This window comes from Lampris incognitus, chromosome 6 (assembly GCF_029633865.1).
Source record: "Lampris incognitus isolate fLamInc1 chromosome 6, fLamInc1.hap2, whole genome shotgun sequence".
In the NCBI taxonomy this organism is placed as follows: domain Eukaryota; kingdom Metazoa; phylum Chordata; class Actinopteri; order Lampriformes; family Lampridae; genus Lampris; species Lampris incognitus.
The window spans coordinates 62448867-62462179 of record NC_079216.1 but is presented as its reverse complement, the minus strand read 5'-3'; the positions used below and the strand labels follow the sequence as shown (position 1 = coordinate 62462179).

The following is a 13313-nucleotide window of genomic DNA, read 5'->3' as shown; positions in this document are numbered from 1 at the left end:
CTCTGGTGGCTATCCCTCTTTCTCCCTTCCCCCTCTCTGTTTTTCTCTTCTCTCTGTCTTTCTCTTTCGTCCTCTGTCTCTGTTTCTCTCTCACTCACTCCCCCTCCCTCCTCCCTCTTTCTCTTGATCTCTCTCTCCTCTCACTCTCTCTCTAAACGCGCTCCCTCTCCCTCGCTCTCTCATGCCCCCCTCTCTCTCTCTCTCTCTCTCTCTCTCTCTCTCCCTCTCCCTTCTCTTTCTCTCTCTCCTTCCATAGCTCTCTGTCTCACTCCCTCGCCCCCCTCTCTGTTCCTTTTATATCCTCCTTGCTGAATGCTCTTCTCCTCTCCTCCCTCAACTCTGTCTTTTCTCCTTTATATTCAGTCTTTTTTTTTTTTTCAAGCTCTCCCCACACTCCTTTCTCCAATGTTGTCTCCAAGCAGAGCTATTTCATTGCTAATATTCTGTCTTTCCATTTAGTACCCCCACTACAGAACGGAGGGAGGGTGGAGGGTGGAGGGGGGGGTGGAGGGGTGATCTTTTATTTAGGTTTTTTTTGGAGGGGGGGGGGGTTTTGTTGTTGCTCTGGCCATCTCTGCATCCTGTCTAACTGTTTCTGTGAGGCTGATTTAATGGGGGGGGGGGGGGCGGGGGGGTTAAGAGTTGATTTGCTCAAATACACACAAACACTCGCATGCAAAAAAAAACAACAACCCCGCCACACCGACACGTCGGTATTTAATCAGAGGGGTGGAATGTTGCACGGGGGCTTTTGTGTTTGCCTGAGTCTGGGGTTGTGCGGCAAAGGGTGCACCTTTATGGCCACGCATATCTAACATGTGAAGTTTGTGTGCTTCTTCAGAACGGCTTTACCCTTGGCGAGCGACGGCAAAGAGAGAGAGAGAGAGAGAAGAGATCCAGACGATGGCCTCCTTCTTAGGATTTTGTGCTCACCTGTCCACGCGTCCACCGTCTGACCCTGGCGGAGGAGGAGGAGGAGGAGGCTGGAGGCTCTCGAGCTTGGGTGTGGCTTCTTTTTAAACAGTTTTGCTTTATTCCGTCTGCGTCGCTCACGCCCGAGCTGTGCGCCTGTCTGTTCGGCTGCTTATGAAAAGCCTGCCGTTTTGTTTCTTCTTCTTCTTCTTCTTCTTCTTCTTCTTCTTTTGTGTGGAAGTTTAATTATGGCAGCTAATCATGCTTGAGACTTACTATTACATCCGTGCGCCATATTATATCAGTATATCAGGCCGACTTAGCAGGGGGGAAATGACAGAAGGTGTGTGTGGGCTTTCTTCCCCAGACGCAGGTCGGAGACGGATAGCCGGCGAAGAAATCAACTACGGTCCACTTACGAAAGCACAGGTACGAGTTCAAAAACACAAGAGTGGCCTGACCCCCCCCACCCCCCGCCCCCCCGCCCTCCCCTTCCTCTCTGTTTCAAGGGGTGTTGAGAAACCCATCATGAAATATGAAAGGCGAATCCTTACCCGAACATCGCGGCCACCCTAACAAGCGGCCGTACGCAGTGCGGAAGAGGAGGCGCCGCGAGTCCGAGACCTGTGGCGCGGAGTCGCCCGAATAATCACGGCGGATCCCCACCTAGCGAAACGCCGCGTGTCCAGTCCCGTCACCGTGCCGGATGGAGAAGTCCGCTACACCGGCCGCATGAGCTCCATACCCCCCCCCCCGTCCCCGCCCCCCCGTTGCTTTTCAAAGTATGGGTTGAGACCCAGAAGTGGATGGCAGCGGGGGGGCCAGGTGGGTCCCAGGGTGTCCATAATGACCCCAGAGACGGAACAAAATGGCACATTTCTTTCTTTCTTCTTTTTTCTCTCACTTAAATGAAAAGAAAGGAAAGAAAAGATGGATTTTCCCTCGATTTGAGACGATGCCGTAATTCAACCGCATCCCGGAATATCACGGAAACGATACTTGATGTTGACGTTGCCTTATACCTTTCCCTTACTCGTTAGCAGGGCACGGCTAAAGACTGAAAAGAGGAGTCATCATCATCATCATCATCGTCATCGTCGTCGTCGTCTCGCAAAAGACCGAAAACGGGACTACTGGCTTGGCGAGCGGTACAGGGAGAGCCGGTGATGGCCTCGCTTCACGACGGGTAATGAGAATACACCGCTTATTTCACTGCACCAAACACTCGCCGGGTCCCGGCCCAGGAAGGGTCTCCACAGCTGGGTCACCTCACGAGAGAGGCGGGGCACCTCCGCCACCGCCCATAGGCGGAGGGGTGGGATGTATATGTGCGGGCTAACCCGAGGCAGGGCGGACCGGTCGGTCTGCTGGGCTCGCCGGCGTCGGCGTCCGTCTAGACGTACGTCTGTGTGCACGCCTGTGAAAGGAGAACGGGGGAGGAGTCTCCTGCCAACGCGCAGCCAGGATTTGGTGCAGCGTGGTGATTTATAAAGTCCCCTCTCACAGGTGGAGCAGGGCCCTGATATATGTAGCCCCCAACACCACCACCACCACCGTCTATCTCCTCCTAACGAAAGCGAAGAAAGGGTAGGAGGAAAAAAACCAAACTTGTAACTTTTGGCCGGTACCCCGGGGGGGGGGGGTGGGGGGGGGGAGGAGGAGGTGACGCGGTCTCTTGCACGTACAGGACCGGCCTCCTTCCAGACGTGGAGGACGAGCCGTCGTTCCAACACGAGCCACGCGGACGCTCGTGTCAGACGTGTGTTGTTTCAGGGCGCTGGGGAACTGAAAGTGTTTCGGTGTCGGTGGCGTTTCTCAAATCCTGATGTCCGACACACACACACACACACACACACACACACACACACACACACAGACTCACACTGGCGTTCGAGATGCCGGCCGAGGGTTTTTTGGCTTCGCCGTGCGGCGGCCGGCCACGGCTCACTTCCCCCCGCCGGCTCGTACGTGTAGAAACCTGCGGAAACACCAGAAATGAGCGAAGTCGGACTTTCATCACTCGCCGCGTCGCGTTCCCCCCACGCTGCTAGCTTGGCCGCGGCGCTAGCCGCGCGAATACCGCGCCGAGTGAATGGACGGGCGTGCAGGTTTCGGTGTTGTGAAGATTTGGGCCTGGAGAGGAGCCAGCGTATACCCCCCACCCCCCCCCCTAACCCCCCTCCCACCCCCCCCCCAAAAAACTTTTGTTGTCTGCGTCTCCTTTATTCTCCCTATAGGCTCGTTCTGTGTTGTTTTATGTACGTGTCCCTTGGTTGTTTCTTCCATGTGGTTTCTTTGTCTTTCCGCCTCTTATCTCTTTGTTTCTTCCCCTGCTCTCCTTCTATTTTCTCTTCCATTCTCTCCCTCGACTTCCTGCTATCTCCCCCCCCTCCTCCTCCCTCCTCCTCCTCCTCCTCCTCGCTCACACCCTCACTCAACCCCCCCCCCTCCTCCTCACGCTCACTCTCGTTCCCTATCTCTCCTTCCCCTCCCCTCCCCTCCCCTCCCCTCCACTCTCTCTCTCTCTCTCTATCTTTCTCATTCTCACAGCACTCCCAGCCGCTGATGATTGATCAAGGATTTCAAGGTTTGCCCTTTCCTGTTATTTAGCAGGAAATGTTTATGCACGGCCCCTACACTTGGGTTCGGCATGTGCCCATATAATGCTGTCCGCCTTCGCCTGTACACACACACACACACACACATATATATATATATAAATACATATATAATGTATATCATTATTTATTTATTTGTGTGATATGTATATATATGTGTGTGTTTGTGTGTGTGTGTGTGCGGTGGTAGTAACACTTTTCGGGGGATGCCAGGGTGTTGACTAGTCGTAGGTGAGGCGAGCTGGGCTACAACGGCGCGTTACCTGTCTCATGACCAGGACCGGCTCGGCCACGGACCGCCTCCACCCGCAGGTACTGCGCCGCACTGCTTCTCCACACAGCCCGAAAGAAATCTGGAAGTTCAATAGTTAATGTCTTCCCTTGCTGTTTTTCCTTTTTCCTCTCTCTCTCTGTCTCTCTGTCTCTCTCCCTCCCTCCCTCTCTCTCTCTCTCTCTCTCTCTCACTCTGTCTCTATCTCCTTTCCTCTCACCATTCCCTTTGCTCTCCCCCCCCCTCCACACACACACACCCCCTCCCTCCCCCCCCAACCCATCATTCTGCACCTTCCCCCCTTTCTCTTACTGATGGACTCTTCTTTTTTATTTTCACACTCCACCATCCCCCCTTTTTTCTTCTCTCTTTTTTCTCTCTCCTTCTTTCCTCCAGCCCCCACTCTCTCTCTCTCCCCCCCCCTCCCTCCTCCTCCTCTTCTCTTTCACTGCGTTTTCTTTCAACCCTCCCTCTCTATCTCTCTTCCCATCCCCACACCCTCTCCGCTGCTCCCCCCTCCCTCCCTCCCTCCCTCCCGTCTTTCTCTTTTCTTTTTTTCCTCTTTCTTTTATTCTCTCTTTCTCTTTCTTTTGCCACATCCTTTCTTATGCCTCGGCCCTCCCTCCCCCGTCTCTCCTTTCCCTTCTTCCTCCTTTTTTGCTGCATTCTCTTCTTCCCTCCCCCACCCCACAGCTCTCTTTCCTCTCTCTTTTTCTTTCTGTCTCTCACACACACACACACGCGCGCACACGCACCCCCCCACCCCCCACCCCCCCCCCCCTGCTCTTCCTCCACTCCGCTCGGCTCCCCCTCCCTCTGCCTCTTTCTTCCTTATTCTCTCTCCCCCACGTCTGTCTCCTTCCCTCCCTCTTTCCTAACTGCTTTTCTCTCCTTTCTTTCTCCTCCTCTTTTCTTTTGTCACTCAGTGTGTTTTTTTGTTTTTTTCTCTCTCTCTCTCTTCCTCCTCCTGAATCTCTCAGAGACTCGTGCACTTCGGGCCGTCTCGCCGCTTAATTAGTTTAAATCACAAACAAAGGCGGCAAAACTCCGCGCCGCTCTCCGCAAAGTTGAAATTTCGGCGTATCTCCGGCACTATCTGTCTGACTGCGACTGACAGACACACCTCCACCCGAAGTCTGTGTGTGTCTGTGTGCGTCTCTGTGTGTGTGTGTGTGTGTCTGTGTGTGTGTGTAAAGCGGTGCTTGTGTGCGCGTGCTCATCCTCTTGTACGTACGCCTGCACATACGTCTCGAGAACACGCACGTGTATTTATTTTATTTTGTGCGTGTGTGTGTGTGTGTGTGTGTGTGTGTGTGTGTGTGCGTGTGTGCGTTGTCCGATTTGCGCACCGCGCTCACGAAAAGGAAATGCAAAGTATGAGTGCGATCAAGAGAAGATAGAGCCCCCCCTCTCTCCCCCTCTCCCCCCCTCTCTCTCTCCCCCTGTGTGTGCCTTAAAGAGAAATGTGTGTTGAAGGGTCATGCTGAATTGTGTGTAGTGAGAAAGGGAGATAAGACGTGTGTGCGTGCGTGCGTGCGCGTGCGCGCGTGTGTTTGTTAGAGAGAAAAGAGGAGGGAGAAAGAGAAGTGAGATGGGAGGGAGAGGGTGGGAGGGAGAGGGTGGGAGGGAGAGAAAGAAGTGGGGTGATACTGTGTGTGTGTGTGTGTGTGGTGGGGTGGGGGGGGCGGTGGGGGGTGGTGGTGGTGGTGGTGGGGGGGGGGCAGGCACAGTCAGTTCTGATAACAGCAACAGTAGAGGAGGAGGAGGAGGAGGAGGAGGAGGAGGAGGAGGAGGATGAGCCGTGGGACCGCCCCGCTCTCCGGCAGATATAAATAGGAGCTGGGTTTTTTCACTCTACTCATTTCTCCTGAAGGATGAGATCCCTCAAACACCTCAAACATCACTCCAGGAACAATGTGGTGAGTCTGTAGCCCGGGGACGGACACCGTTTCCACCGCCGCCGCCGCCGCCGCCGCCGGGGAACTAGTTTCCAGGCTGTTGCTGTTGTGTTGTGTTGTGTTGTGTTGTTCATGAGCCATTCACTCTCTCGCTGTGTGTCTGCACGGACAGAGGCTAGATTACTTTTCCCATGCGCTCGCCCGCCGCAGTGGGAAGTGGGGACGTCTTTTCCTGTCTTCACAGAGGAGGAGAGTAGACGAAGTGCTGTGTGCGCCCGTCTCCGCCACATGTCTCGTGCTGTTTTGTCATGTCGTCTGTGTCTTGTCCCGAGGTGTCTCTCGCCCGCAACTTCAGAATGTGGAAGTACAGAGTCTTGCAATTACTATCCTCCCCCCCCTCCTCCCCCTCCCTCTCCCTCTCCCCTTGTCATTTGTCTCTTTCTCTTTCATTCTGTCAGCCTCTCATTTTGCTGTCCTTTTTTTTCTCTTCTTCTTCCTCTTCTCTCCTCCCCTCCCTCTTTCCCCTTTCTCTCTCTCTCTCTCTCTCACTCATTCACTCACTCACTCTGTCTTCACGGCTGCCCCCCCCCCCAGAAGCACCCCACGCCCCTCCCGCTCCTTTTCCTTTTCTCTCTTCCCTCCTCTCACATGCTCACTCAATCTCTCCCCTCCTCCTCCTCCTCCTCCTCCTCCCCCTCTTTCTTTATCTTTCAGCCCCTCCATCTCATTTCTCTCTCCCTCCCCCGCCCACAGCCCTTTCTCCTTCTCTCTCTATACCTCCTCCCTCTCTTCTTTCTCTCACTCGCGCACGCACACACACACACAGACACACACACACAGACGCACACACACACACAGACACACACACACACAGACACACACACACTTTATAATACACACGCAGTCTCCTGCCTTTCTTTCTCAAAAACACACAGTCTGTCTCTGTCTGACTACTTTAAAAGCCGTAATTATAAATGACGTGGTTATCAGGGCATCCAGGTCTGCTCCCCCTTCCCCACATCTCACACACAGACACACACACACACACACACACACAGACACACACACACACACACACCTTTCTCTCTTTATCTAGTCCCTAGCCCTCCTTTCCTTCCCCCTCCTGTCCATCCACTCGTCCTTCTCTTCTCCCATCAGTGTTGTGTCAGGATAGGGGAGCAGCTCCTGCCGGTACCGTATAGTACTAGAGTGCAGCCCCTGTGGTGCTTACAGAGACTCGTGGGGGGTGGGTGGGGGGTGTGTGGGGGGGTCACAGCTTCTTCTTCATACATTTTCCCAACCATCTTAGATTTTTTTTTTTTTTTTTTTTTTTTTTTGCAAAGACACAAGCCCGAGAGATACACTCAGCGAGCCGTCCCGGTCTCCCTCCTCCCTCCTGTTCGCCGCGGAGTGACAGTTTGGCGATACGGCGGTTTCTCCCTCAGTGTCGCCCCCCCCCCCAACCCCCACCCCCACCCCCCCGCTTTCTCAGACAGCCGCGGTAAACATGTGTTTGTGAGTCCGCGACACTTTTATTCCCCAGCCACACAGTTATGTCAGCTCGCCACTTGCCTGGGTCCAGAGTGGGGGGGGGGGGGGGGGCTGAGCTCGGATCTCGGTGGCGTGTTTGTTATGGATATGAGCCCGCCCGGCAGCATATATCATCTTATTGAGGGAGACCTGTGTGGCAGGCGCGGCGGAGAACGCCACAGAGAGAGTCTGCGTTTGTAGACTCTGCTCCTCATGAATGGGGGAGCGAGAGAGAGAGAGAGAGAGAGAGAGAGAGAGAGAGAGAGAGAGAGAGAGAGAGAGAGAGAGAGAGCTCCAGTGATGAGCCGACCCGGTCAGCTACGGGCCGCCGGCCACCTCCACCACCACCACCACCCCCCCCGCCGGACCCCACAGGAAGTGCCGAGGACAGTCCACGGAAGTCAACTTCCTGGCTGGACCTGCATCCCTTTTTCTATTCTTTATTATTCTACAGCCTGTCAAGGAAGGAAGCAGGGCGCTAACACAGATCTGACTTATCTCTCCCATCTAATGCTCTCCTCTGGATTCGGAGCAATGAAACAAGGCGTAGTCAGAATGCGGCTTTCACAGGCCAACGCTAAAAAACAGCCTGCAAATTCCCTCCTGGAGTCACAGAGGAGGAGCGTCACACGTAGCCTTCGGTGTCGGGATCAAATTCGGAGTTGTAATGACTGTCTGGTTGGATTATTGTTAATCGCCGTACAAAAACAAAACTTCATGAGGTCATTGTAAGGGTGCAAAGATCACGTAATGAAATGCTTTGCGAGACGCTTTTCTTTTTTTTTTTTAAAGAAAATTTTCCAAAAAAAAAATAACATGGATCTATAATTGTCTTCGGTGCAAGCTGTTTTTTTCCTGACCTGTTGTGTTTCTTTTCAGGAGGAGGAGAGTAGCCGTCTGGCTAGGAGCTACCCCAAAATGTCTGAGGGCCAAGTGGATGTGGGCACGCAAACGGAGCCTGTAGTGGTACTGTCTCTGGCCCAGGCTGCCGTCCTGGGCCTCATCTCCCAGAATGAGATCTTTGGGGCCACCATTGCTCCCAACGGCTTCTACATGGGAGAGCCACGGGAGTGCCCGCCTCCCCCGCCCGAGGCCATGGAGTACGAGTACGCCGATCAACTGATCGGGGCTAACGGCGACTACCTGGCTGAACCTGCCAGGGAGCGAGAGGCCCAGCCGCACAGCAGTGAAAGGAGGCGGCCAGGGCCGCGCGGTAGGACCAGGAGGCCCAGGAACGATGGAGAACCGCAGGACCGCCCGCACAAAGTCCCCAGTCCGCAGGCTCAGATTAAAGGCGAGCACCTGGAGTCCGACACCCCTCCCTCCTGCCTCCACACGGGCCATAGTCGAAGCTCTTGCAAGTCAGATGATACGGCCACCCAACTGGGTTCCCTCAAACAGGAGAAGGCATGCGGGAGCTGTCTCGTGTGTGTCAGGGATCCATCCGGTCAGCAGACAGAAGGGCAGCCCAAGCAGGAGCAGGGAGAGAATATGGGCAGGGAAAGAGACGGAAAAGAAGAAGAGCTGGTCGTGGAGGAAGAGGAGGAAGAGGCGTTAAACCTCAAGACCGGAGGAGGGACGGAAAGCCCTCTGATGAACCGCTACTACGAGTCCAGCGAGGTGGCCTACGAGTCCAATGACATGGCCATGCCAGGAGAGTACGAGGAGAACGGCCAGGCCATGCTGTGGTCAGACCCGGAGGGCCTCGCCAGGCGCATGCAGATAGACCGCCTGGACATCAACGTCCAGATTGATGAGTCGTATTGCGTGGACGTGGGAGAGGGCCTAAAGCGGTGGAAGTGCCGTATGTGCGAGAAGTCCTACACGTCCAAATATAACCTTGTCACTCATATCCTGGGCCACAATGGGATTAAGCCTCATGAGTGCCTGCACTGTGGCAAGCTATTCAAGCAGCCAAGCCACCTCCAGACCCATCTGCTTACACACCAGGGGACCCGGCCGCACAAGTGTACCGTCTGCGAGAAGGCCTTCACCCAGACCAGCCACCTCAAGAGGCATATGCTGCAGCATTCGGACGTCAAACCCTACAGCTGCCGTTTCTGTGGACGTGGTTTCGCCTACCCTAGCGAGCTGAGGACCCATGAGAACAAGCACGAGAACGGCCAGTGCCACGTCTGCTCCCAGTGTGGCATGGAGTTCCCAACCTACGCGCACCTGAAGCGCCACCTGACTAGCCATCAGGGACCCACGACCTACCAGTGCACGGAGTGCCACAAGTCCTTTGCGTACCGCAGCCAGCTCCAAAACCACCTGATGAAACATCAGAATGTGCGGCCCTATGTCTGTCCCGAGTGTGGTATGGAGTTTGTCCAGATCCACCACCTCCGGCAACACGCTCTCACTCACAAGGTACTGGCAGCGCACGCCCTCGCAATTAAGGTACTGAAACCAAACGATGTGCCTCATTTTGTACCTCCACTTGTGTGTTTAAAAGCAAGAACCAGGTCTCACAAGAGTATAATCAGCTCCTCTAAGTAAAGTAATCTGCTCCTCTAAGTAAAGTAATCTGCTCCTCTAAGTAAAGTAATCTGCTCCTCTAAGTAAAGTAATCTGCTCCTCTAAGTAATCTGCTCCTCTAAGTAAAGTAATCAGCTCCTTTAAGTAAAGTAATCAGCTCCTCTAAGTAAAGTAATCAGCTCCTCTAAGCAAAGTAATCTGCTCCTCTAAGTAAAGTAATCTGCTCCTCTAAGTAATCTGCTCCTCTAAGTAAAGTAATCTGCTCCTCTAAGTAAAGTAATCAGCTCCTCTAAGCAAAGTAGTGCCCACAAACCCACAAAGCTATGGCTTGAAATGGAAAAACACATAATTACCATTTAGGAGGTCTATTGTGTTTCTAGTAAGATATTAAAACTGATTGGCAGTACATTGCATACTCGCTTGACAGCCTCTTTTTGTTTTTTACCCAAACCCAGCTGCTTTGTAAACATACCCTTCAGAGGCCTTGAGTCTTTGTGTGCTGCTCACCCCCAAACTTGCATGCATTTCGTTTTGTGCGTTGTTCACAGATTTACTTCCCTTTCTCGCTGATGAATCATTCTAAACCAATTCTCCATTTTATTCTAAATACAGTCCTTGTCTCAGTATGTATTAAAAAAAAATCGTGTTTTTTTTTCTCTCCTCATGATACTGGCTTTAGTTTTTTTTAAGTGGTCTGTGTTGATATTGTTAAAACTTGTATTCCGCCTATCGCTGGACTTCTCTGCTGTATGTCTCAGCAGCTGAGTGCGGATCGAAAGCTTGCATGACAACGCTCTCGCTCATCACTCTGTGTAGTAGTTTGGCCCGTTGAACAGTAACTCTCCCGACTTCAGTAGTTCCCCCTTCGTTACACCACGTGGCCTACTCCTTGTATGCTAATCTCCATGAGATCTTCTCACGTTTTCCTCTGAATGTGTATGTAACTCAATTAATTATAAAAGGCCCGGACGCTTCTGTTTTCCCAGGGCATGAAAGAGTTCAAGTGTGACGTGTGCTCCCGAGAGTTCACTCTCTCTGCAAACCTGAAGAGGCACATGTTGATCCATGCCAGCGTGAGGCCCTTCCAGTGCCACGTCTGCTTCAAGACCTTCGTCCAGAAACAGACGCTCAAAACCCACATGATCGTCCACCTGCCGGTCAAGCCCTTCAAATGCAAGGTGAGCGGAGGCGGAAGTGAACAAGTTGGCCGCGGTTGTACTTAAGAGGGTTGGCAGGGGTACTGACCGCTGTTCTCTTGCCTCCCAGGTGTGCGGGAAGTCTTTCAACAGAATGTATAACCTCCTCGGCCACATGCACCTCCATGCTGGCAGCAAGCCCTTCAAGTGTCCTTACTGCACCAGCAAGTTCAACCTGAAGGGCAACCTGAGCCGACACATGAAGGTCAAACATGGAATCCTGGAAGCCTCTATAGAAGGACAAGGTGAATAACCTTCATGGAGTCCTTTTTTTGTGCACCTTTTAAGAAACAAAAACAAACAAAAAGACATGACGTGACATTTGGGGATGACGTTTGTGATTTTGGTGTCCGATAGCCGAGTTTCTCAGCAGGACTGCATGGTGAGCTCCACGTTGCACCTGTGTCAGTCTCACTTTGCCACTAATGCACTTCGACTCAGCGTGTACTGTAATCTGGTGGCCAAGTGTTTTGATGTTTCTCTCACTCCCTCGCTGTGTATTTAGTAAATATAGCAGTGACTGGATTAGACATGCCTGTCTCTATCAGTGGAGAGTGATATGGGAGCAGAAGAGGAGGAGCAATCGACTGTCCTTAGTGAAGCTGTGTGTGTGTGTGTGTGTGTGTGTGTGTTTCAGTGTGCTACTGAGGAAATGGTGGACTTTATGCGTGCCTTTGTGCTTCCTCCATCAGAAGCCCCCCAAGACGTAGAGGGCCAAGAGGACTACGAAGAGGAGAGCTTTGAATTCAGCGAGCGAGAGAACCGTGCGAGCAACAACACACCAGACATTGCGAAACTCTCTGAAATGGAGTATTATAGCAGCTATGGGAAGGGAGGTGGGCGATATAACACTGCATGAATTTTTTAAAATGACCTCAAATTTAGTTTAAGTGTGAACTAATAATACAAAAAAAAGGAGGCAATGTGATATTTTTGGGGGTCTGTGAAAGGCACCGTCCTGGGATTGTTCTTCAAGGGCATTAAGTAACCCTGCAGAATCTGCACACTCGTATGCACTGGAACCGCTCCTTATGCTCTGCTATTTGGAAATGTAGACATCCGGCGTAACTCCATACGAACCTACTGAAAAAAATATATAGTATTTGGCAAGAGAGGACTCACTCTCACAAAATACCTGGCGTTCAGTAAAAGGAACAATAACAACAGGAACATCCCGCGAGCCTAAATTATAGGGAATTGTTTAGTAAGCTTAAACAAAGCGTGTACTTATCCAGACAATCCTGGTCTCCTCCAAGTGAGTCTCCTGGGGTACACCAAGGTGGGAGAGCTGATCAGGTTTTAGCCATTTCACTTTGCCAAAGCTTACAAAGTTACGGAAGTAAACGAAATGTCATTTTTCCTCACTTTCTGATTTATACTGTGATAAAAATAAAACGGAGGTGTGCGAGATGACCCGAATACCGTGGGATCCGCAAGTCAACGATTACTGTGTGTTACTGTACAGAGATGTATCGGCCCTGTGTGGCGGCTGGTACTGTGATCGGTGCACTGCACTGAGGGCCACTTGTTGTGACCAGTCTCGAGTTTTTTAAGTTTCTGAGTTTCCCTGTTTTGACCCCTAGTCTATGAATGTAATTGTTGCTGTGGAATGTTAAGACACAAATGAAAACAAAATCAAAACAACCTTCTAATTTTAGATGCCTTTACCAAAGAATTGGATCAACCTTTTGCCAGTGTTAAATAAGGGCAGGACCAGTCTATTTTTCTTAGTGCTGTATTGAGCCAAGACAATGGCTTTCATGGGGCCCAATGGCAGACCTCATCTAATTACATTTGAGCCCCCCCCCCCTACTCATCTGTAGATTTCTCCAAAAGATTATCACAGAGAACAGACCACAATCCAGCTTTTCTCTCCAGAAACTTCAGTGTTTGTGCCCGGTGCGGGCCTTCAAGGTAAAGCCTACTGCATTTTTCAAAAGCAATGCATACCCCTGCATTCTTATTGCAGGTCCTTTTTTTCCATGGATGGGTTTCAACAGGAATTGTCCCAAATACTTGGACAGAAATATTAAGTGCCCCTGTGTGTCTGCAAGAGCATGCCATCCATCACGCTGTACGCTGGTCTAAAGTGATGAACGACAACCTCCCAACATGTGACAGGGCCATGGACCTCATGGAAAATGATTTGGGAAATGCTCAATATATTCAGCTTCCCAGTGCTTAGCTTTTCAAACATAACCCGCAAACACGGTCTCCATCTGCAATGTCGATATATAGTGCATTCAAAATAAAAACGCGATTTTTGTGAATTCTTACGCTTTGTGTTCATCCCATCACGGTTCGATGGTGAAAAAGGGGAACTACCAACATGTTAAAATTTAAATGGCTTTCTGTATTGTTAGACATCAGTGTTGAGATAATGTTGATAGATCTGTATGTACAATGTTGT

General features: G+C 51.7%; 1 protein-coding gene across 1 annotated transcript; it reads left to right on the top strand.

The window, feature by feature from the left end:
- The first annotated feature begins 5675 nt into the window (after nt 1–5675).
- Nucleotides 5676–13294, top strand: znf710a (zinc finger protein 710a). Its single transcript, XM_056282483.1, has 5 exons — nt 5676–5720; nt 8109–9599; nt 10694–10885; nt 10974–11148; nt 11596–13294. Exons 1-5 carry the CDS (start codon nt 5676–5678, stop codon nt 11760–11762), a joined length of 2070 nt encoding a protein of 689 aa, XP_056138458.1. The 3' UTR covers nt 11763–13294.
- Nucleotides 13295–13313: the final 19 nt, after the last annotated feature.